At 47.3% G+C, this 25,801-nt stretch overlaps 1 protein-coding gene across 1 annotated transcript; it reads left to right on the top strand.

The window, feature by feature from the left end:
• Positions 1 to 3,887: 3,887 nt before the first annotated feature.
• LOC143835763 (uncharacterized) lies at positions 3,888 to 24,260 on the top strand. Its single transcript, XM_077333928.1, has 2 exons — positions 3,888 to 4,425; positions 17,082 to 24,260. The coding sequence occupies exons 1-2, from the start codon at positions 4,407 to 4,409 to the stop codon at positions 18,314 to 18,316; spliced, it is 1,254 nt and encodes a 417-aa protein (XP_077190043.1). The 5' UTR covers positions 3,888 to 4,406; the 3' UTR covers positions 18,317 to 24,260.
• The last annotated feature ends 1,541 nt before the right edge of the window (positions 24,261 to 25,801 follow it).

The raw sequence follows: 25,801 nt of genomic DNA, 5'->3' as shown, positions 1-25,801 counted from the left end.
TTATAATAGATCTCCAGATGACCAAAATCCGTTCCTCTGAAGAAAGTGGCTGTTTGTGGCATTATTTATACCCTGCTGAGGTCCTTCTCCTCCTGCGACCTCACTGTCCCCAGGTTCTGTCCCTGAAATCTCCAGGCATTTCCTAACCCAGGGTTGCCAACAGCAATTCTAGTAGTTGGAGGCCACTAAGGAAGATCAGGGTCAGGATGCAGAGTCAGGCAATGGCAAACCATCTCTGAACAGGTCTTGCCTCGAAAACCCCACAAGGTCACCATATTTTATTCATTCATTTATTTGAATGTATAACTTGCCTTTTCCGCTAAAAGAGGACTCAGCTATGACTTAATGGCAAAAAATAAGAGTTCATAAACTGTTTAGCACTTCTCTGATAATTCCAAAGTATGGAAACTAGAATGTAAAACATTTTTCATCATGATAGTAGCTTTGTGGAACCCTAAGCCAGAAAGAGTTTGCCTTTGCCCCCTACATTACAAGCCTCCCTCCGCCAGACTTAGGCTTGGAGTGGCCCAACACACTAGGCTGCAGGAGTCCTCCTTTAGCTCTCTCAGGCCATTTTCATGATGGGCCTGTCATTTTCCCAAGCAAGCATAACTTTTTCCAATTTTTCCCCAGGGGTCAGAGTCTGCCTCCTCCAAAACGAGCAACCCTGGAAATGGAGGTAAGGAAAGGGGACCTTTACTGTGCCGCAAGCTCTACAGAGCTTCTGCAGTCTCTTCCTTTACATATACTTTGCACAGGTGAATTACAAACCCCTTTACTTCTTTTGCAGAGGCAAATTTCAATGTTAAATCGCATAATTCCCCACCACCCCTGATTATCCTCATAATTCTAATCCATTCACTATTAAATCAAACTAGTTAAGGATATGGCAAAAATATAACTGGAACAACTAGGCATATCCATACAGACTTGCATAGAGATGTAAAAACAGAGTTGCCCAGAGGCCCCAGGGACCAATTAACCAGTCCTCTGATTAGTGCTCCCCATAGTATTTGGATGTTTTGACAGTAAGACTCCCTAGGTGACCCTCCCCTCTCATCAGTGGGTAAAAGGAAGATAGTTTCTCTTTTTCTTTGATGGGGCAAGAGGGTAAGGCTCATTGTTAATGGGCCTATATTACATTCATTGTATGGATGCCTGGGGAGGAAAAACACCATGGTATAGCCCAATCTCATCAGACCTTGGAGGCTAAGCAAGGCCAGTACTTGGGTGGGAGACCTCCAAGGAAGACTCTACAAAGGAAGGCCACGGCAAACCATCTTTGCTTCTCACTTGCCGTGAGAGGCCCTCACTGCTTAGCAGGAGGCAGAAGAAATCAAATTATCAAGGAGACTTCTTAGCTGGTGAGGCAGCAAAACTAAAAGTCCCAGAAGCTCCTTGGCCCTTCCCTCCCTGCAGTGGTGAACGTTATTTCATTAGTGGGGCAAACCATGAGCACTCAGAGCCAGCATGCAGGACACTGGGGGTCTCTGGATAGCAGAGGCACACTGAAAGGACCAGATCTAGGAAATCCAGTCCGCAGGTCAGACCCGGGGATCCCCTGGAAATATAGCTCATCTCCGGATGACAGAGATCAGTTCCTCTGGAGAAAATGGCTGTTTTGGCAGGTGAACCTCACAGCATTATACTCCACTGAGGTCCCCCCACCCCACTCCCGACTCCACCCACAATATATCCAGGTATTTCCCTACCCAGAGCTGGCAACCCTACCCCAAAGCAATGGATATCTGAAGAGCACAATTTTGCTTTCCCCTGTATTGGCATATAGTAGCTACCTTCTCCCAAAACAGAAGAGAGAAAAGTATCTGGTCTACTACATGACAAATAAAGTTGCTAACTGTTTGGCCTGCTTTGGACTCTTAATCAATGGTTTCCTAGAAAGAAATCAGCATGCAGATCTCTTGGCAGCATGGATATGCACATTCTCGCCGGCTAATTGCTACAGAGTAAGCTGTTATTAAAGGGATAATTAGAGGGTGTTTCAAAAGCTAGCAGTCCTTGGGGCCAGCCCCACAGAAGGCCTGAGCCAGTTTAACCAGCCCAGAATCTACAGCAGGGCTATGCAGCATAAAGCCCACAGGCCAACTGTGACCCCTTGAGAGAATTCCTAGCACCCATTCTGTGAGAGGCCATTCCCTCCTGTCTGTGGGAATGCCCAAGGCCTGACCAAGTCCATGAGCAGGGTGTTCCCTAGCTGGATGCAAAGGCTCCCTGTTTCAGGCATGTCAAGACACAGCTTTTCCTACAGATAAGGAATGAGGGGTGCTTAGGTGGACGGCTGCCCAGTCATGACAAAATGTGCCCATTCTTAGAGAAAATCTGCAGACACTTCTGTGTGGCAGACAAGGAGGTGTTCACAAGCCTTCAGGAAGAAGGAGAAATTATGCCAATTCTACCTTGGGATGTTCTGAAGATGCTCCCAAACCATTAGCTTAACTTTCAGGGGCTGAAGATATATTTGCACCTTGGGACTTTGCCAAGCTTGTAAGGAACATGAGGAAAATGCCCATCACTGAACAACTTGTTTTTTACTAGTGAAGGCTCATTTATAGTGGGAATTTACTGCCTATAACAGTTTCTTGGCAGCTGTTGAAAATGATGAAAAACAGCATTTAATAACAAAATAAAGCAGGATAGCTCACTTCATCAGATGCTTGAAGCATTTGTACAGTACCTATTCTATTTATAACCTGTCCAAAGTGACTTAGTCTCCTTTCCTCCATTTTATCCACACAACAACCTTGTGAGGTAGGTGAGGCTGAGGGTATGTGGCTGGCCCAAAGTTACCCAGCAGGCATCCCTGGCAGGCTGGGGATTCGAATGTGGGCATCCCAGATCCCAGCCTGACATTCTGTCTACTGAGCAACACTGCCTCTCTTCCATAAGGCAAAGGGTAGCCATGCTGGGCCATAGAAGAACACTTTTTAGACTTGAGTCCAGCAGAACAGACATGGAGATCTGATTACAGTATACACCGTCCCTTGGAATCCTTTATAAGCATTCTGTACAAAATGCCTTCCACTTCTGACTAGGCTTCTGTTCCACGGTGTCTGACAAAGGGGGCTCTGAATCTCTTGCTGGCCTCTACGGTGCCATCGGACTCCAACCTGTTCTACCAGTAGGCAGCTTTATTAATACGGGAAGCTGCAAATCACAAAAGCCAAGGTGGGTGGGGGACCTTTCAAAGAGAAAGCTAGTTTAGTACAAAATCCCACTGAAAAAGTGAGGACCATTCCCAGCTGTTGAGGTGAGCTCACAGAAATGGATGCTGGACTACATATGTTGAGTCTCCAGGTGACCCCTGGGCTCCTGTCACTTTGCTGCTAAGCAGCTGCCCTTCTGGAATCATCATCATCATTTAGGAACCAGCTCAGAAAACATCTCTCTGGTGACTCCAACCCTGGCTAGCATTGGGATGGGAGACCTCCAAGGGATGGGATGGAGGAGTTCCTCCAAGGAACACTAGAGGGCATGACACAGACGCAGGCAATGGCCAGCCACCTGTGAATGTTTCTGTGCGGCTGGGACATCCTGGGATACAGGCAGTCCTGGGATATCCTGGCTACACAAGCCATGGGATAAAGGACACTGCTAAAGAAATAATCTTTTACTCCCACAGGAATGATTCAATCTGTAAATAAACACAGAATTCGCACTTGGTCCAAGGTATTACCTTTTGAACATGTACTACCAAACAGGCCTAGATGTCATTTCCAAAATATCGGCAAGTAGAGAGAAAGGTCGCCCGACACTGGCATGATAAGCCCGGTCCTCCCTTTCAGAAGGGCTGGCTTCAGTTGAGAAAGGTCTTCCGCCTGCTTAGGGCAGAGGGGAGGGGTCCTGCAACTCTACGGGTCGGTGAGGGAGGGGATCCAGCGTCGGGAATGGCGAGCCACACCCTTCGCCTCTTCCCCGCGACGCTCTCTGGCGCGAAGCAGCGCCGATCGCCGTTCACACACGCACACATGTCCTGAGATTTGGAGTGCTCAACATGGAGAGTTTCAAACATATTTCGCTGGAGCGCAAATACAAAATGACAAAAGGCGAGACTTCGACTGGATCCGTTACTGCAGGCTCCCCGTAGGTGTCTCTCCGTACACTTGCGAGTTACACAGAATTCTTCGTGACCAACCAGCCTGGAAGCAGAAGAGGCGCGCGGAGGCAGCGGGGCGCAGCAGCAAGAGCCACGCCAGGCGGGCCGCTGCCCAGAGTCCCTTCCCTTCCTTCCGAGGCCCGGCCGCCCGCACCTAGCCTAGCCGAGGGGGACCACGCCCCGGGGAAGGAGGCCGACCCAAGCCTTGCCCGCCGGACCTCGCACAGCCAGCAGCACCCCGGGCATGGAGGAGCCTTGAGCGAGGCGAGGCTCGGCGCGGCGCGCTCAGAGAATGGGCCGGGCCGGGGCAGGTGAGTGCCTGGCCACCTGGGCCCCGGGGGGCTCGCCCTGCCGGGGCTCCTGGATTTCTCGTCGCGGAGCAAGGGCGCACCTCGCGGATCCAGAGCAGGTCCCCCGTTCGAGAGCCTCTGGCTCCGCTCCGGCGACCGCGCGACCCAGCGGGCAGTTGCGCCCTTGCTAGGGGCGTCGAAGGCGGGCGGGGCCTGGGGAGGGTGGCCACTCGCCAGACTTTGGGGCTCTGGCCCTCCTGGGCCCTCCTGGCCTGGGCGGGAGGAAGATGCGCCCTGCTCCTGGGCGCGTCTCCCCGGAAACCAGCTGCCCTCGCTCCCGTGGGCGAAAGGCTGAATGAAGGCTGCTGTTCTCAGGGCGAGCCTGCCTTGAAGAAACAGGGGCCTGGTGGTTCCGCGGGAGACCCTGGACAGGAAAAAGGGGCGAAGGGAACGGGCGGAGGGGGGATCGCCGCCCCGCTAGCGGCAGCGGCACACAATCCGAGGGCTCGGAGTATCCGCTTTCTCTCTGGGAGCCAAGCAGGCACCGAGCCTTCTTAACCCTTTCAGGCCTGGGGGTGGCAGGAGAAGCGCATGGAAGGCAGTTGGGCTGGCCTGACTTCTCTGCGGCTGCAAATACAAGAGGCTTCTTACAGTTCTTCTGGGAGAGGTGAAAAGTGGGTCTCATGGCTGCTGTCAGGGCCAAAAACAGGTATCCCTTTCCCCACTTGGCTTTGCGCAGAACTGTTTCCCACAGTCTCTCAATGGCTCTTCTTTCTCAGTCGGTGCCACTCAGCGCTTTAGAGGGAGCGGAAGAACTCTGGCAACAGACTTGCCCACCTCTCAAAGGTCTGGTGCCCTGTTGTGGGTCGCGGTGTAACTGAATGCGCAGCAGACTTCCCAGAGGTGGCTGAGGCTGCGCTTGCACTGCACCATGCTCACTGGTCAGCAGACAGGCCCTGGGCTGGAGGGCACAACTTTCTCCACACTTTACATCCCAGGTGAAGGATTCATGACAGGAAACCTGTAAGATGTCCGTGCACTGTGCTTGTGTCTTCAGCACTTCTCCGAGGAGCCCAGGGTTGCTGAGGGATAGCCCCTCCCCCCCCATTCAGCCAGTTGCCTTTGCAAGAGACCTGCAAGAGGGAGGCAGGCTGAAGACTGCTGGTGGGTTTCTCTCCCCCCCCCCCCCCCGGCAGCGCAGCAGCCAATAATGCTGGCTCCACAGGTCTCTCTCACTGCCTGGCTTCTTGAAGAAGGACTCTTCGGTCTGCATGTGGGGTTGTTAGAGGAGGAGCTCGCTGGCGACATCAGTGGCTTCCACAAAGGGATTCCTTCCTCTCAGAATCCATCCTGGCAAGACCTTCCCCAAGATTTGTAAAATGGAGATTGATCTGGAAAGGGCTGAATAGGAAAAGGTGAGAGGGACACAGGTTTGTCTGACAGGCTAGGCAGCAATGGGCCGGAGGGTCTTTGCAAGGTGGGTGTCTGGAGGGACTCCAAAGCAAGTTGTGATGGAGAGTTTTGGGGTACTTCTTACATGCAGAACAGGTGCAACAGGTGGGCTGTCAATCTCTGCAAATAGGCAGCCTTGATCCAAAATATGCTTGAGGGACTATTTAATAGGAAATAAAAGGTGTACCAGCTCTTGGTCTGTGAGCAGGTAGCAGGTGAGCACAGAGTATTGTTGTTGCCAGTCATCAGTGCTCCAGCTGACACTAGGTAGCATTTCACACACACTCAGACAAGGTTGCCAAGATCAAACATGGACCCCAAGAAAACATGCCTTCAGGACTCCTTTCCTTGCAAAAGCAAATCACATGATACCCCCCATATTTGTCCCTAGATTAGAAGCCACCTCTCTAAACCAACAGATGCATCCTACCAAGGGCTGTGATAATGTTGTGTTTAGGGGGTCTCAAGTAGCCTCTTCCTCTCTGATGGGCTGTAGTTGGAGGCCTGCTAAGTGTAAAGAGCCATCTTAGGGCAGGACACTGCAAAAAGGGGTAAAAAGTGGAATTGTAAGTCCCCTGCACACTTATTTTTTGTTCTTCCAGGGTGAAGTGGAAAGGGAGTTCAGCATATTACCAGGCAGGAGGAGCAAGGGTGCTGTACTTTCACCCAAATTGAGATGAGGGATATAGAAACTCTGGGCATATTATCCTGGAAGTACATAGAGGGGCTGGCTGTACATATTAAGAAGCAGTGGCTTAAATACTTTGGTGGCCCAGTTCCAGCATTAAAGTGTCCCAAAATCTCAGGCAGAGGGGAAGAGAGAGGGGGGATGGGAGACAGGGTAAGAAACCGAGGACTGTAAACAAAGAGATCAGAGGTTGCCTCCTGAATACCACTGATCTCATCTGGTATCCTGTGTCTCACAGCAGCATGTGCTTCAAAGGAGACTGTATAACAAAAGTGCATTTGTAGAATAACCCATCCATTGTTCAGCATGAGATTCAAGCAGCCAGAAAATTTGGGACACTGATGTTGAAGCTTCATGAGTTCCCCAAACACTTTCCACAAATGGACATGACTACTGTGATTTCTGTCTAATAGTTCTGGGAAGCCAATAATATCGCCACATTTTACGTGATCCTGGGATAATAAGTTCTATGGCTCGCTCGATCATTGCCTTTGATACAAAATCCTTTGCTCAAACTGAGTGTAGTTTTATTCTCATAAGCAGAGCTTGCTGCTGGTAAGATTTCCTCCTCAGTTTTGAAATTTTGTAGAGAAACTCTTACTGATAGAATTAAAATTTGAACAGAGTTCCTGAACCTTTAAGGGAAGAAAATAGGGAGGAAAAGCTGATGTCATTGGTCAGGAAGGGCTCAGGGAGGGACCCCATTCCGGCTCATAGTCTTTTAATTGTTCCACCATAACAGAGATTAAATCAATGTCCCCTGAACAGGATCCAACATACCAGAGCTTCCAATTCTACACAATGAGAGAAGCAGAATCACAACAGCAACTCTGCATAAAGAATAAATGGAGGCTGTTGAGCTATATTGATAAGAAGTGTTCAGCCTTTACTGTTGGTGCATCAAAGCTGTTTACCAGTTAAAACTAGACATAGACTTGCAGTGCTTCTTGTAGTTTTTGCATTATTTGTATGCAGGCAGATCAGCTCAATCACAGTGTAATGTTTAATAGTGTCCACTGCACTCTTATCTCATTGTATTGCACTGTGTGGGTCTTTTGTTTATAATGCAGGCTCTGTCAACAGCATCCAATCACATATTACAGAAAGACTTATCACAAAGTCAGTGGTTAGAGAGATAACCTGCTACTTACTAAAAAGCATGGGCTTAAGTCTAGTATCTTGGGAAAATCAATAACCCTGAGCCTTAGTTCCCTATCACTTAGATTGAACTGTTCATAAGGGCTTGTGGTACTCTGAAATGCACCCCATACGGTTTTTGATGGCAGTAACTGAAGGGGGCCACAATTCCAATTCCAGCATGATCCATTCACCAGAGTAGTTCACTGTCTCTTAGCCTCAGTTCCCTGGAGGGTACTAATAATGATGAAGTATACAGAAATTATGTAATGTACGCAGTGGTCCCCAAACCCCGGCCCGGGGACCGGTATCGGGCCGCAGCTCATCCTCCTCTCTGGCTGCTGCCTCAGGGGCTGCCCTGCCACTCTGCCACCGGCTCACCTTTGGTGTTCTCCGGCGGCCGCCATGTCTGGGGCTCCCCCTCGGTGTGGCACTGCGCAGCTGGTGCTGGCAGCATCCCCCAGTGGGCGGCGGGAAGTCAGGGGCACTGGCGGGAAAGCAAGTGGATCAGGGGCTCAGGCGACGGCAACATCCCTCGGCAAAAGACTACCCCCCTCTGGGCCTCAGTAAAATTGTCAAGCGTTGACCGGTCCCCGGTGATCAAAAGGTTGGGGACCACTGGTCTACAGACTATCTTTTCTCCATTCTAATATCATGCAAAAACAAAGCCTATTATAGTTAGCGTGATTGTCTGAACATGGGTTAATTAAAAACCATGGTTTGAAGACGGTTTAACACTGATTGCATGATGTCCCATCTTAATCTGTCCTTCCCAGTTACAGAGTGAAGGGGGTGAAACCAGCCTTTGCTGAGGTAATTCAGGGTTTGAGTGATCATCTGCAAGCTGAGTGGGATACAGTGAATTGTGGATGCAAGGATCATGGATCTTACCCACATCCATCGCTGGAAAAGTTTGTTCTCAACGTTATGGGACAAGAATGAACGAATAAGCCCTGTGAGTTGGGAAGCTTTACTGGAAAAGAGTAAGGAGGCAAAATTGCTCCTTTCTTCCTCTTCCATCAGGAGACCTGTTCTGTTGGAAGAGGTAGAAGAGATGGTTTTGTCCCCTTCCCCACTGCAGTCTCGTAACTCAGCCGGCTATTAATCCACCTACATCCCTGAGCCCTGGGAATACATTTTCCAAGAGTTGGAATGGTCTGCTGTTAAGAGGAAAATGTAGGAAAGATCTGTGATCATCAGCACCTTCTACTAACAGATTGCTGGATCAAACTCATTGCTAAAATACAGTTTTTGCATTATGTCTGTACCAAGCCTTACTTTCATTCAAACTGACTCTTTTACATGATTTTAAGGGGGCTAAACTAGCACAAGGAATGCATGGGTTACAAATAAATGCGGTATAGGGTAAGAGGTGCAGGGTTATGCTATTTGGAGAGCGAACAAGGTCAGCAACAGGCTCTACCAGATAGTGTTGCACAGTAAATTGTGTTTATCTGAATATTGCCCAACAATGATTCTACAGGTGTGGAATATTCAGGCATTCTTTTCCTCATAGTGCCTGACTTAACTGCTAACAAAGGCTGGTGCTAATATTGAGCTGGTGAGTCATGAGGAGTGAGACATAGTGCCAAAGCATCTAAGACTCTCTCTGGGGGTTGCCAAGGCACAGTCTGGAGATTTTGCATTACCTTGTAAAGGTTATGGGTTTCAACAAATGACATAACCCTGCCCTCCCTTGTTCTGTTCCTCTGTTGGTCCCCTTGTCTGCCCTCCACAGAGGGTCTTCAGTTCTTCCTCAGAGAAGGCCAGGAAGGAGGATGGACAAGAGGACCAATGGTGGACAGTGGCAGGAGAGATGATGGCCACATGTCCTTCTGTAACTGTGTCAGTTTGGAAGGGAAGGACAACAACACCAGTTTGCAACCATCAGTTCTGGGGCGACACCCTCCCACCCACACAGGGTTCTTGACAGGGCAAGCTATAGCTATGGTTAGCAGCTAGGGAAGTAGGCAAGCATGGTGAAGGGAAGGCAGGTCTAATGAGACCATCCTATGTACCTCCCAGTTTTTATCCAGGAAAATATATGATATGTAATTTTTACTTATTTATTTATTTGTATTTTTATAGTCCACCTTTCTCACATGGACTCACAGCAGATCACATGTAATGAGTCAATGCAATCACCAAAATGGGATATTCAGTAGCAAATGCACTAAGGCTTAAGTATTAACATGACATACTAGGTGGTACAGAAGTTACACAATAGGATCAGTCATTTTTGTTTCTGTGCAGCCTTATTAGCCTTCTTGAATAGTTCAGTTGTATATAGTTTGTGGAAGGTCAGGAGGACGGGAGCCTTCTGGAGTTCTCCTGGCAGGCCATTCCACAAGATGGGAGCCACAACAGAAAAAGAACACGTATGGGCATTTGATGTTGCCCGTTTGCAGGTTGGCATCTGCAGAAACCCCAGCTGACATGAATGGAGTTGTTGTTGTAGAGTATAGAGAGCTGGGGTTCCCAGAAGTAAGAGGGGCCAAGTTCATGAAGGACTTTATTTGTGCTAGCCAAGACCTTGAACAGCCCAGTAACAAATCAGTGGAAGGTTTGAAGAATGGGAATCATATGCATGCACTGTCTAAAAAAGGTAAAGGTAAAGGTATCCCCTGTGCAAGCACCGAGTCATGTCTGACCCTTGGGGTGACGCCCTCTAGCGTTTTCATGGCAGACTCAATATGGGGTGGTTTGCCAGTGCCTTCCCTAGTCATGACCGTTTACCCCCCAGCAAGCTGGGTACTCATTTTACCGACCTCGGAAGGATGGAAGGCTGAGTCAACCTTGAGCCAGCTGCTGGGATTGAACTCCCAGCCTTATGGGCAAAGCTTTCAGACGGCTGCCTTACCACTCTGCGCCACAAGAGGCTCTATGCACTGTCTAGCTTCCACTAATAATCAAGCCAAGACATAAGGTGATTTTGATGGGAGTCTCAATGATACTGCGGCATGGAGGTCAGGTGTATCAAGGTAAAGGGCCATTATAATTTTTTTATCTGTTTAATCTATTGATAAATAAAATAAAAATAAAAATTTTACTGGCTAGTTGAAAGAAAACATTTTAAATAACTGCATTAATTTGCTTCTCCAGTAATAAAGTCGGATCCAGTTTGACCCAAGGCTTTTAACTGAGTCAGCAAGGGTCAGCTGAAGTTCACTGAAAGTGGGGAGAACAATGTCCTCTGTCTTTTCAGGGTTTAATTTCAGTTTGTTGACTTCTAGCCAGTTAACCACTATGAGCATGCAGCAGTTCAAGACCTCTGCTGCATCACCAGGAAATGCGGATAAGGATATATAGAGAGAGCTGAGTCTCATTAGCATATTGAGGCCAGCCAACCACAAGGCTACCATGTCTGCAGGATCCAGTGCTCCCTCATGACTTGGTAGTTGCTCTGGTGGAGGACTGCCATTGTAATTTATCAGAGGCCATTGACAAGATTGCCCCCGACGACCTCTCTGTTCCTGCCCTAACGGAGATGAGAACTAAGATATCTAGAATGAGTTTGATGGACAACTTGTGATGAGGCCTCAAGAACATATTATAAGATGCTTATGAGGGTTTAGGAGATGGCAGGAAAGGCCACAAAGAGGAATTACTTCACAGCCTCTATTACCTCTGCTAGCTTGTACCTGGCACAATAGTGGTTCTCAACCTTCCTAATGCCGTGATCCTTTAATACCTCATGTTGTGGTGACTCCTAACCATGAAATTATCCAAGTGTTCTTTCACAGAAATTAAACTGAAACTGACCAATGGCGTGAAGATCCATTGTCATTGTCATGATTGTGTATTAATTGGTTTCCCCCCGTGATTTCTTAGTTCAGTTCTGCCTCTTGTCTCACCATGCTGATCTTGTTCTTTTCTGTTGCTCCAGATCTACCCTGCATGGCTGTTGTGTGGATGGTGCCCCCTCCAGCCAAGCTGCTCGCCCTGCCGCGACCCCTGTGAAAGGGTCGTTTGACCCCTAAGGGGTCCCAACCCCCAGGTTGCGAACCACTGACTTAGAACAATTTGATCCATGTCTTTAACTACAGAACCATCCAAAATTATACAAATGGACATTAGGTGTGAGGCTTTTGTGAGGTTTTTGAGGGAGAAAATCTTGTCACTTTGCCACATTTTATCTGCTGTTTTTGATAGAGACTCCTTGGCTGTCTCAAAGACTCATTTTAGCCAATGTAGACAGGACTGACAGCTGTACAGCCTATCATGTGCCCCATTGGCTGGTAAAGGCTAGCAGTGAGGAGATTATTAACCTGTCCCTAACTCTAGGGCAGCCTTTTTCATCTTTCAACTGTAGAAGGGTCCCTGAAATATTTTTGAGGCCTCAGGGAGGCCCAGAAGTTGTGTCAGCTGGCTATGACTCCTTGCCACACCCCACGGAGACATCACCATGCACACTGACAGGCAGGGTTGAGAAGGACTGAGGGGGGAGAGACAGGAAGTGGTTTAAAGTGAGAGTGGGCATGCAGGCTTCACCCCTTCCCAGGTGCAGGAACCACGATATAACTCACACTTGGGACCGGGAGAAGGGGAGCAATGCAGGTGGCTAATTCCCTAGCTTATGGCTGAGTCCATTAAGGCAGGAGGGGAAAAGCCCTCGACCCCCACTCCAGGGCTCCTGCAGACCCTCACTTCAAGAAGGACGTAGATAAAATTGAAAGGGTACAGAGGAGAGCGACGAAGATGATCTGGGGCCAAGGGACCAAGCCCTATGAAGATAGGTTGAGGGACTTGGGAATGTTCAGCCTGGAGAAAAGGAGGTTGAGAGGGGACATGATAGCCCTCTTTAAGTATTTGAAAGGTTGTCACTTGGAGGAGGGCAGGATGCTGTTTCTGCTGGCTGCAGAGGAGAGGACACGCAGTAATGGGTTTAAACTTCAAGTACAACGATATAGGCTAGATATCAGGAAAAAGTTTTTCACAGTCAGAGTAGTTCAGCAGTGAAATAGGCTGCCTAAGGAGGTGGTGAGCTCCCCCTCACTGGAAGTCTTCAAGCAAAGGTTGGATACACACTTTTCTTGGATGCTTTAGGATGCTTAGGGTTAATCCTGCGTTGAGCAGGGGGTTGGACTAGATGGCCTGTATGGCCCCTTCCAACTCTATGATTCTATGATTCTATGATTCTACCCCTGGTAAGAGAAGCCCTGCTTTAGGGACCTTCCCAGAAAGACTAGAGGAGGCTGGGGCTAGGCTGCTTCTTTAAAAAAAAAGACACTGGATTCATCCAGCCCAACCAACAACTTGCATTTGCCATTTCTATGGCCATGGGAAAAGACTTTGGTGGGCAAAATGTAAATTTGTTGGTGGAAATGGGGAATGCCTATATGACCTTCAGATCTGGTGTAGCAACTTGTTCTTAGCAAAGCCTTTCTCTCGCGAAGCATCCTTTGGACTCTTTTAAAGAAATGCCTTGGTTAATTACTTGTTCCGCAAAAGGGTATCCCAGGTTCATGACAAACAACTACAGAGTTTCCTGGAGGAAACATCAGCCCTTGACTCATTCCAGCCTGGCCATAGGGTGGAGATGGCTCTTGTTGCCCTCACAGACGATCTACGAAGACATCTGGATCTAGGCAGGTCACTGCTGCTGTTATTGTTGGATGTAATGGCAGCACTCGACATTGTCAACCATGGACTATTAACCCATCTCCTAGCTGACATGGGAATCCAAATTGTCGTCCTTTTTCTCCAACATTAAGAACAGAGGGTCACACTAGGGGAAGGTTCCTCCAAGCTGTATCCCCTGACATGTGAGATTCTGCAAGGAGTGATTCTCTCTTAAATATATATATGCATCTGCAACATCTATATGCATCCCCTCACCCAGCCGATCAGTAGTTTTGGCCTGGAATGTCATCAATATGTCAATGACACCCAACTATATCTGTTGATGACTGGCTATCTGTCCTATCCCCCAGAGTCTTTGGTCTTGGTCGGCATGCCCCAGGTGAGGCAGTGTAACTCCTGGCTTTTGATGGGGTCCAATTAACAACTGCACGGGTGTGATTTTCGGCCGAAAATAAAGTGAACTTGCAAATGGAGCTGTGACTTAGGGGAGCTTTAAAGCACTTCTGTGGAGGGACTGTAGCCGGAGAAGCCTCGCTGGGTTAATGAAGGCTCGCTGGTTCGTTGCTTTTTTTTTTTTTTTGTTATTATAAAAAGCATTTACAGAAAGGTAAAGGCGGAAAAAAAAGCGACCAGCTGATAAGTAATTATTTCATCGTCTATACACGTATATCATACTTAGTGTAGTCTGATATTATCTCAAGATATATATAGTCAGTTCCCATTACATATTGGTCCTAACCTAACAGTTACTGCTGTCTTTCTTAAGAAAGTCCAGATAATCACTCCACTGTTCATCATATTCTTCCGGTGATCTCTTCTTAACCATGTTAGTGAGTCTTGCCATTTTTGCTAAGTCCGCTAATTTGTCGAGCCATGTAGAAATAGTTGGAGTCTCAGTCGCTTTCCAGTGCTTCGCCCACACCAACCGTGCCGCCGTAGTTGCATGGAAGAAGAGGATTCTAGAGGAAGTTGGTAAAGCACTTGGGTGGAAACTTAGCAACATAGATTCAGGCTTCATTGGGTATCGCATTTTAAATATTTCCTGTAACACCATATGTATTTTAGCCCAATACTTTTTTGCTTTCTCAGAATTCCACCACATGTGATAAAAGGAACCTATTGCTTTATGACATTTCCAACATTTATTATCAAACCTATCTGAGATTTTTGCAATGACCTTTGGAGTAATATACCATCTATAAAACATCTTATACCAGTTTTCCCTTATGGTTCGTTGCTTTCTGTTCGCTCTGAGAAAAAAAAATGGTGATCGCTTCACCAAAGTTCGGAGGAGAGAGCCAGGGGGAGGGACTTTGCTGGAACCGCAACAATGGGAACACACAGGTCTTTTTCGCTAGTGTTGCAGATTGCTTGCTAGAGTGTAGCGCTTTTCGGAGGGTGAATCCACTTTTCTGGAGAGCCAGTTTGGTGTAGTGGTTAGGAGTGCGGACTTCTGATCTGGCATGCCAGGTTCAATTCTGCGCTCCCCCACATGCAACCAGCTGGGTGACCTTGGGCTCGCCACAGCTCTGATAAAGCTGTTCTGACTGAGCAGTGATATCAGGGCTCTCTCAGCCTCACCTTCCTCACAGGGTGTCTCTTGTGGGGAGAGGAATGGGAAGGCGATTGTAAGCTGCTTTGAGCCTCCTTCGGGTAGGGAAAAGCGGCATATAAGAACCAACTCTTCTTCCTCTTCTTCTTCTTCTTCTTCTAGATTTCCCTTTAAGCGCTACAACGAATCGCTTTTTGCGGAATTGTTTCAGGAGTATGGCAGAACTACAATTTAGTAGCGTTTACAATTTGCAAGCCTTTTGCAACATTGAAGTCGTGCGGAATGGACCTGTGATTCTCCCCAGCACGGAGAGGCTGTCTCCTCCATCCACTCTACTCTTCCCCTTAGAAAATATTTGTTAAAGTGATTTAATGCTGCCATACTGTGTGCATTTACTTGAGAGTGAGACCCACTGAAGTCACTGGGACCCACTTCTGAGTAAACACACATAGAATGGGACTGTAAGATAATTTTAAAACTGGTCAGAACCTTCACCATACTCAGAACAGGCATTGTCCCTGAACAATGGCCTGTTTGCATAGCCCTCACTCAGACTACTGAGTAAAATCAAAATCAAAATCATTATTCTCTCCACCAGGCTGAACTAAGATCAGAATTGTGACCACCGCCGCTATATGTTATATGTAACTTTTAATTGGGGTTTTTATGGGGATTTTATTGTGTTTTAACTATTTATGTTGTAAACCGCCCTGAGACCTATTGGGAGAAGGGCGGTCTAAAAATTAAATAATAATAATAATAATAAAAAAAGAGGAATGGTGAGCTGCCTTTCCCAAGTCTCAGACTATCCTTCTAAGGTGTGGCCTGGGAACTTTGTGCTTAATAGTATACTAGATGCCTTTTCTATGCTACTGTAGCACCATGGAAACGACTTTACAGTGGGTTCATCCTGTGGTGCTATGGCAATGTGTAGAGGCCAACAGTCAGGCAGAACACAACTTCATTACTTCATTACAGTCACCTCTCCCTTCATACTGCAGCCCCAAGTCCCCTCTCCCAAATGTTGCTGATGAGGAAGGCTACCTGAAGGAGAGCTGGATTCCTTCCCCCAGCTGTGCTCACAGAAAAGGTGGGACTGGTCACTGTTTGCAGAAGAGCATAGCTTCTTTGGCTTGTTTGCTTGCACTCAATTTGGTTGCTCCAGAAACCCTATCAGCATATGAGGGTGTCCAGGTAACCAACACACAGCAGGCTCCCTCCAGTGCAGGTGGCAGTGGGTGATTGCTAATTCTGTCCTACCAGCACAAGGTTTTCTGAGCCAATCAAGTTTCCCAAGTTCTTCCCAACAGTTGCTAGGAGTTTAATATGCTCTAGTATAAATTCATGTATTAATTGTATGGCATGTGTGTAGGGTAGCCAGGTGATCCTACAATTGTAGGATTGTCTGGCAGCCAGGCAAGAGATGTTTGCCTGCCTCCACATCCTGACCCTAGTGTTCCTTGGAGGTCTCCCATCCAAATACTATTGACAGCTGACCCTGCTTAGCTTCCGAGATCTTGCAAAATTGAGCATGCCTGGCCTCTACCTAAGTAGAGGTGGTGGTAGCAACACCATTTATGCATGAACGTAACATGTAAATCAAGCTGCCTTTTACTGAGTCAAACCTTTGATCTATAAAAGTCAGCATTGTCTGTTCTGACTGTCAGCAGCTCTGCAGGGTCTCTCAGAGAGGAGTTACCATCATTTAAACTGGGGGTGCTGGGGATTCAACGCAGGACCTTCATGCATTCTGGACAGATGCTACACTGAAGGAAATCCTTCTGCCTGCTGAAACAATCCATTGAATTAAAGCCACTGGTTGGACATACATTGACAATTGGGGTGCTAAGTAATTCAAATTCCATGGAAATTGGAAACAATAGCCCTAAACATTCACTGTTGTTTATATAAAGGTAAAGGTATCCCCTGTGCAAGCACGGAGTCATGTCTGACCCTTGGGGTGACGCCCTCTACCGTTTTCATGGCAGACTCAATACGGGGTGGTTTGCCAGTGCCTTCCCCAGTCATTACCGTTTACCCCCCAGCAAGCTGGGTACTCATTTTACCGACCTCGGAAGGATGGAAGGCTGAGTCAACCTTGAGCCAGTTGCTGGGATCGAACTCCCAGACTCATGGTCAGAGCTTCAGATAGCATGTTGCTGCCTTACCACTCTGTGCCACAAGAGGCTCTTGTTGTTTATATACTTGTGACTTTTATATAAGTTGTGCTACAGATCACTAATACTTGTATTCTCCTTGCTTTAGATCACAAGAGATGGACAGTCATACTCTTTGGTGGGATCTTGCTAGGCATAGAGCTTGCATTAGGTACTGTGGAAGATACCTGCAACTGTAGGACAACTACTGATTTCCAGGATTTTCAGGCTGCATTGGCTCCTGAGATATGTTGTTTGAATTTTACTGGGACTAAAATTGGCTCCTTAGATTGGGGCCTCTTCAGTGGAGCTGTGGGCTTGAGGGAGCTCTACCTATCAAATTGTAGCATATCGGACTTTTTCAATACAAGTGATGATTCTTCCACACTAGAGATTCTCTACTTGGATCATAACCAGCTAAGGTGGCTTCCTGACAGTTTTCTAAGAAATGCTCCCAGGTTGCGTGTCATTGAACTAAAGAGCAACCAACTCCAGGAGCTGCCTGAATCATTCCTCAAAGCATCTAGTCAAATTCAGGAGATCCACCTTGACTTCAATAACTTATCTTCTCTTTCCTCGGAGATTTTCAAGCCCTCTCTCCTCACACTAGGCCTCTCCAACAACAGCTGGGACTGCACTTGTACTTTGCTTGGAGACCTGGAAAGCTATCTGGCTGCACCATTTTACAGTGGAGTGATTTGTAGCACCCCCAAGCATTTCAGTGGCCTGGACATTAAAACCATTCCTAAACAGGAGCTGTGCCAAACTTATAAACTAACAGCTCTCTTTATCTGTCTGCCTTTGGTGGCTATCCTTGCCTTGGTCCTCTGGTGCTTTTGCAAGCAGAAGGAGACTGGCTATGATTTGCATGGTGGGAAAGAATGCCGTCTGGCCACAGCAGAGAGCAATTGTGCCAAACAGTTGGCAGAACATCATTGCTATATCCCATGTGAGCTACCTACTGGAGCTACTACTGAGAGTGAGAAGAACATCTTGAGGAACCAAGTCCTTCTGAAACCATCAGCCACACTGTTAGGGAGCAGCAGGGACCTCTACGAAGAAGTGGAAATAAAACTGGGGGCTTCTGATGATTCCCTGGTGCAGACTAATGAGGGAAGCCTTGACCAAGAGATACTGGGACCCAAAAAACTGACCACTGCAGAGGAGGGCTGCATGGCTGGTGGGCTTGAAGCTGAGACAGTGAGTGTGACAGATGTTCTGAAGGATTCCGCAGACCGGGAGAAACTCTATATGAACCATTCGGTGGACTATTATAACCTGGTTCCAGGGATTGAACTGGAGGACTCAGACCACATGGAATATGAAAATGTTGACCTTTGCTGAGGCTGCCACTTGAGGCAGAGCAAAATGGTTTAAGCGGACATCAAAGAGTATATTTTATCCAAGTTACTAAATGAATGAGCCCACCAGCCCCCAATTACACAAACTTTCCAAATGAAATGTCCCATATACATTATGTTATGGCTTTGTTTCTCTGCCATCTGAGTCTGTGAAATTTTAACACTCATCATTATCAAACATAAATCAATCCATATTAGATCATGGTGGGATCTGCAGGATGGAGGGTCTCTGACTGTGCAGTCTTAAACAGAGTTACTGCTTATATTGAAGTCCAAGTGCCTAGAAGGAATAACTCTGCTTAAGGCTGCATTGCAAATGATCTGCAGTTATTTTTCTAGCTCTTGGGATGTTGTACCTCTTTGAAATTTACTTCAGTAATTTTGCATTTTCAAGTAGAAGTCAAGAATTCTCATGGTTCTTCCTTGGAAGAAAACAGGCATAGAATGGGAAAAAGAAGGGGGGGGGAATGAAGCTTGCCAGCTGTATATGAATATGAAAGAGGTAGTAAATTGGAGCAAGACTCTGTGTACCCTGTTTAAAAAAAACTTGAGGGACTTTAAGAAAAGTTATTTTGAGCAAGAGATTTGGCACGCTGTTCTGTATATCCCTACATGGCTTTGTCCAAAGCCATCTCCCAGATTCCCAGAGCCTGAGTGGCCTGGTGTCTCTGCTCTTCTTCTCTGCCAAGCAGAAATCTTGGCTGCAGTTTGCTCTCTAGGAATTTATGCCAGTTATTTAGTACTCATAATGTCTTTTCTTCTGATTCCTTGTGGAAGGAGGTGTGCGACATCTAGTGGAGAAAAGAGCACATGTTGGTCATCCTCCAAAACCAAAACCATACCCTCATGAACCTAAATAACACTATACAATGTGCAAGTTCTCTGGACATCCTCTTCAGGATGGATATTACAAAATTTAAAAGGGGGAGGGGGAGAAAAACAAACGTTTCATTCCATGAGTTATAGGCCATTTTCTTTCCAACATCCTCATCTCAATGCCAGAAGGCGAATAGATATACATTAATGCATTTCATGTCTGGTTGCACCCTGATTTCTGTGATCACAAAAAACAAGTGGTGTCTCTCCATTGAAATGACAAAGGCCAGTAGTTTTCCTTGCATCTTTCTGATGCCAGGTAAAAGTCACAGATCTCTTGTAGGGTGAAGGCAAAGGAATTACTTAGCAGGCATTGTAGTAACAACTTTGGGGATAATACATTTATGGTCATCATGAGGTATAAAATTATGGTAAATTCTGATATGCACACTTCTTTTTGAGAACTTCTAACATGTCTTCATTTAGTAAACATTAATCTAAGCCAATTTGATTCTTTTGTACTGTGTGACTGAACTTTGGGTCACAAATATTTGTGTAAGGGAAAATAGGTTAGAATAGGTGAGGTAGTTCAAATTTAAAAACATAGCATATGGACTCCCTACTTCCCCCACCCCAAAACCACATTGCTGCTGAGATGAAGCCACAATGGTCTGAATTTCTCTTTGGTGCAGCTCTCAAAGATCAGGGCCTTCACTCTAGGCCAGGGTTTCCCAACCAGTGTACCTTGAGAGCCCCTCAGATTTACCGTGGCATGGGAAATATTAAGATAATGGCTGTATGATGCTTCTTTCCCTATGGCTGGGGAAAGTTGCCCAGTAGGTCTTCTGTTGCTTGTTGGGGCTGTCTAGAGTGGGGGGAGGCATATTTTTATTTAATTTTAATTTGCATATGGGACATTGCAGGCAAAATGTGGTTGAGTAAGGAGATGGGAGCTTGGTTTTTATGTATAACTAGATATTAAGACCGCTGTGGGCAAAATACAGCGGGCCCTAGCATGATGGGTGGGTGGAGGGATGGGGCGAAGGAAGGAGGAAAAGGAGAGAGACAGAAAGACAGAAAGAAAGGGAGGAAGATAGAGACAGAAGAAGAGGGAGAGAAACAGGTAGCCAGAAAGAGGCAGATGGAAGAGAGGGAGGAAGGGAAAAAGGGAAAAACAAAGGGAATGCTGGGAGGAAGGGAAGGAGAAAGGGAATGCTGGGAGGAAGGGAGGAACAGAGTAAAATAGGTGGGCCTGGGACCTTCTGCGGGGCCCGGGGGCAGTCTTGGCTGCTCCAGAGCCTGGTAGAAGGCTCGGGACGGGGGCGGTGGGCTCCGCGGCCTACTGCCAGGCCTAGGAGCAGGCTCGGCTGCCCCAGGGCCTGGCAGAAGGCTCGGGACGGGGGCGGTGGGCTCCGCGGCCTACTGCCAGGCCTAGGAGCAGGCTCGGCTGCCCCAGGGCCTGGCAGAAGGCTCGGGACGGGGACGGTGGGCTCCGCGGCCTACTGCCAGGCCTAGGAGCAGGCTCGGCTGCCCCAGGGCCTGGCAGAAGGCTCGGGACGGGGGCGGTGGGCTCCGCGGCCTACTGCCAGGCCTAGGAGCAGGCTCGGCTGCCCCAGGGCCTGGCAGAAGGCTCGGGACGGGGGCGGTGGGCTCCGCGGCCTACTGTCAGGCCTAGGAGCAGGCTCGGCTGCCCCAGGGCCTGGCAGAAGGCTCGGGACGGGGGCGGTGGGCTCCGCGGCCTACTGTCAGGCCTAGGAGCAGGCTCGGCTGCTCCAGGGCCTGGCAGAAGGCTCGGGAATTCGGGAGTGGGCTTTGTGGCCTTCTGGCGGGCCCAAGGGCAGGTGAGCCTGCCCCAGGGCCCGGCAGAAGGCTCCCTGTGCGAGGGGAAGCCGGCCGGAGGACTTACCGCTGGGGAAGGCTTCTTCCTCTGAGCGGCAACTCCCCGCCCGGCCCAGGCGAGGCTGGGCCAACCAGCCAATGGGGAGCCGCGCTTTGACACTCGGAGGGCCCAATCAGGAGCCACTTCGCAGCTCCTGATTGGGCCCTCTGAGTTTTTATCCTGGACAGGGCCCGCCCTAACTCCTCCCCACTTGCCCTTACTCCTTTATTCCTCCTGCTCTTCCGGAGCGGGGGGAGGTTTAAAGATTGCTTATTTTATATTTTTATTTGCATATGGGGAATGTGGCAGGGGGCATGGCCAGCTGTCATCGCTTCCATGGTACCTGGAGGCCTGAAACGTATTTCATATGTACCTCCACAGTCAAAAAGTTGAAAAAGACTGCTCTAAACCATGGAGCCCTTCCAGTCGTACAATTCTACCAACTCCAAGCAGTCTGTCCTCAAATACTGTGTGAGGTTTTGAAACAGACATTTTCCTTCCCCCTTTGGCTCCATCATATCATCAAACCCTCTCCTGTTTTTGCTAAGATATTTTGTTTTTCCTCCTCTCACTTATATCCCTCATTAACTTCTTTTACCCTTCCTCACTTGCTTGTCTTCTTTGTCTTGTTCCCCAGCAGCACCAGCTTCTATTCTCCTAGACTTGGTTCTTCAGTCCATTGCTTGTTTTTACAACTTTCTTGATGTTCCTTACACCAGGGGTCTTCAACCCCCGGTCTGCGGCCCGGTACCGGGCCGTTAAGGCCATGGTACCGGGCCGCCAGCGGCCGCGCCTGCCTTCCCCCCCGCAGCGAGAGGGGGGGGGAAGAGGCAGGCACAGCCGCTGGCACGCCAGTGACGCAAACGCGCACGCGCGGAGCCGCTGCACATGCGTGTTTGCGCCCCCTGCTGGCGAAAACGTGCACGTGCGGCTGATCTTCTCATGCGCGTTAGCACTGCCTAGTGGCGAAAACGTGAATGCGCGGCAACTGCACGTGTGCATTTACGTGCAGCTGCTGTGGCCGGGCTGCCGGCTCTCTCCCATCCTCGGAGGCGGTCCCCGACTACAAGAAGGTTGGGGACTGCTGCCTTACACCTTAGTATCCCTAAACTCTGGGATTCCTTCCCAATATATATAACTTATATGTATATATTATATTAAAATTTGTTAAACATTTATTGGGTGATATAACCATATATGGTCATGTCAACCTGCCCCCCCCCCCCCAAATGGCCAATGATGGAGCCTTGGAGGGATGGGAAGGAGAAGAAACCCATGTAGGTGTGTACACAGCTATGCTTCCCAACTGTATTTTGTGCTATCGCTCCACTTCTGGGGTTTTGCAAAGCCTGAAGAATGTTTCAGGGGTTTCTTGATGGTAAAAACATTGAGAAAGGCTGCTCTAGAGCCTGAGATTTAATTACAGCAAAACTGACAACTTTCCTTTCCCACATACAGGCATTCTGATAGCTTTGTTCCTTGAGCAACTGGAATTCTTGTGACATTCTACCAGCTCAGCCAATCAGTGTTTAAAACTACCACAAGTATAGCATAGACAATAGCATGCTTAAGAAGAGCATTTGATCGTGCCCAATATCATTCTCCATGTAGTTTAATCCCATCACTGTAGGTCCTATCCTCTGCTGCCGATAGGAACCTTTCTCTGCTCTCCGCGAAGTAGCAACCTTTCAAATACTTCAAGACAGTAATTATGTCCCCTCTCTAGGCTGAACATTCCCAGATCCCCAAGCCTTTCCTCATAGGGCTTGGTCCCAGGCCCCTGATCATTCTTTTCACTCTCCTCTGAACTCCCTCAATTTTGTCCACGTCCTTTTGAACTGCACACAGTACCCCACAGTACTCCAGGAGGGGTCTGACCAATGCAGTATACAGTGGGACTATGACAACTTGTGATTTTGATGTTATACCTCTGTTGATGCAGCCCAAGACTGCATTTGCCTTCTTTATCGCCACATCACACTGTCTGCTCACATTTACCTTACAGTCCAGAAGTACCCCAAGATCATGTTCACACACACATTACCCAGAAGTATATCTCCCATCCAGAATGCATACTTCTTATTTTTATGACCCTGATGTAGAACTCTACACTTCTCCTTATTGAAGTGCATCTTGTTCTCATTTGCCCACTTTCCCAGCATGCTGAGATCCCACTGAACTCTAACTCCATCTTCTGGGGTGTTCCCCCCAATTTGGTGTCATCCGCACATTTAATGAGGAGTCCCCCTACCCCTTCATCCAGATCACTGATAAAAATGTTGAAAAGTACCAGACCCAGTACCCAGCCCTGTTGCACTCAGCTGCTCACCTCCCTCCACTCTGATGAAATACCACTGACAACCACTCTTCGGGTGCAGTTTTCTAGCCAGTTCCCTACCCACCTAACCATCCGGAAATCCAGTCTACTGTCCTCCAGTTTACCCATCAGAACATCCAGGGGGACCTTATCAAAAGCCTTACTGTAATCTGCTGCGATTTGAACACTTCCACATTCACAAATGAAAGGGTTGGGTTTTGTTTTTGCTCTGAGCATTCTGCATTAAAAGAGAATATTTGCAAAGCATCATCTACGTGAAACTGAATTGTTTTTATTCTGTATTTTAACTGTTTTACAAGACATTGCAAATTGCTTCTTTTTATCGTTGTTAAGTAGATATTCTAATTTTTTTTTAATTGCAAAACACTCCAGTTAGGAGGAAATGGCCCTTAAAAATTCCTTCCTGCCCCAAAGAGCCTGGTACCTGTCAAAACTTCCAGGCAAGCAGCCCCTCACACATGTTTCTTCATCCCAGCAGTAGCCACACTGTGTACTCACTCATCCCTTTGGTCTCTGCGAATAATGCTCATTATCCACATAGTTATCAAGTGCTTTGGAGAAGTGGACTAAATGTACAACAGCTCTGCAGTGTACTCTGCTGTTGTTATCACTGCATCGCCCCAAGGTAGCTAAAGAGATTTGTTTGTTGAAAGGATTAAACCGTAATTTGTCAGTCGTTTGCTGTAGGTGTCTGAATGATGTTTTTGAACTGAAAATGGATTTGATTTGCTTCATATATATTTTTGTATCCAACGTAAAAAAATTAATCATGTATGCACATATCTTTGAATAACATGCATAAATAGAACTTGGAGTCAAGAAAATTGGTGCCTTCTGAAGAACTGAACTACTTCAGGCCTAGCTTTCTGGAAAAGCCAGCATCAAGAGAAAACCCTCTTGTGAAGGAAATAGGTCATGTGGGAGGAGAGTGGAACCTGTTCCTGTTTTTAAATTCTGCACAATTTTCTTTGGGATTCTGTTCTACTGTACATTTAGACTGAAACTCCTGATACATTATTTATCCTACATCTTTGCAAACAGTGCCATGTTTTTTGGAGAATAGATTGCAGAATGTAGGGATGGAATATTTAAAATGGAATGTATCATTTATATTTATTTATTTATTTAATTTATAGCCCACCGCTCTTGGAGACTGGCTCGTGGCAAGTTACATAAACAATCCATACAATATCATACATTAAAATCCTATTAAAAAGCCCATTAAAACCCCAGTTACTAGAATACAATAATACAACTACCACAGATGGCAGCCATAGTCTCAACTTGTACCCTGCCTTTCTCCACAGTAGGGACCCAAAGCTGCTTATGTTGTCTTCTCCATTGTATCCTCACAACAACCCTGTAAGGTAGATAAGGTGAGAGTGCAACCAGCCGAAGGTCACCCAGCGAGCTTCCATGGCAAAGCAGAGGCTTGAACCTGGGTCTCCCAGATCCTAGTCTAACCACTACACCAGCTCTCAAGGGGATGGATGAAAATAGTAATATAGAACAGGAGCAGAATATAGTGGGAGGGGCTGTGGCTCAATGGCAGAACATCTGCTTGGCATGAAAAAAGTCCGATTTGCCCTAACACTGAGCTCCTAGATTCCTCATACATCAAAATGTCACTGATTCAAATGGGTAGCCATGTTGGTCTGAAGTAGCACAATAACATCAGAGTCCAGTAGCACCTTTAAGACCCTGAATAAATCTTTGTTGGTCTTAAAGGTGCTACTAGACTCTGATTTCAAAATGTCACTGATTAGTCTGCATATATCTTTTTTTAAATACAAGACAAAACCAATTTGTGTGTGTGTTCCAGCACAAATCAGATCCAGTATGGGTTATTTTACGGACTCTAAGGATGAAGAGAAAGTTATGCTGGAGAGCTAGTCCTTAATCAATACAATAATAAGAAATATTTTCAATAAAAACTTGCTATAAAAATAAACCTTAAATCCATCCACTAAACCCTCTTTGATCCAGTCTGCACCAGGCTACTGTGGGTATAATTTGGGCAGCTCTCTCCCAGTTCTTCCCCTTATTTGGCTCCGCTGAAGAAGGAGAAGTGCTAGTTCTAATATGCTGCTTTTCTCTACCCGAAGGAGCCTCAAAGCAGCTTACAGTTGCCTTCCCTTTCCTCTCCCCACAAGAGACACCCTGGGAGGTGGGTGAGGCTGAGAGAGCCCTGATATCACTGCTCGGTCAGAACAGTTTTATCAGTGCTGTGGTGAGCCCAAGGTCACCCAGCTGGCTGCATGTGGGGGAGAGTGGTCAAACCGGGCTCGCTAGATTAGAAGTCTTCACTCCTAAGGACAGGGAAGATGGTATACAAATGTCTCCAATAAATAAATCTGTGCATTCCAAAACTGAAGAGGAAGGAGTACTCTCTCAAAGTGGTTGTATGGGGTCAGAACAGCTTTATCAGTACTGTG

The sequence above is a fragment of the Paroedura picta genome, chromosome 4 (assembly GCF_049243985.1).
Source record: "Paroedura picta isolate Pp20150507F chromosome 4, Ppicta_v3.0, whole genome shotgun sequence".
Classification (NCBI taxonomy): Eukaryota; Metazoa; Chordata; class Lepidosauria; order Squamata; family Gekkonidae; genus Paroedura; species Paroedura picta.
This window is presented reverse-complemented; position numbering and strand designations above follow the sequence as displayed.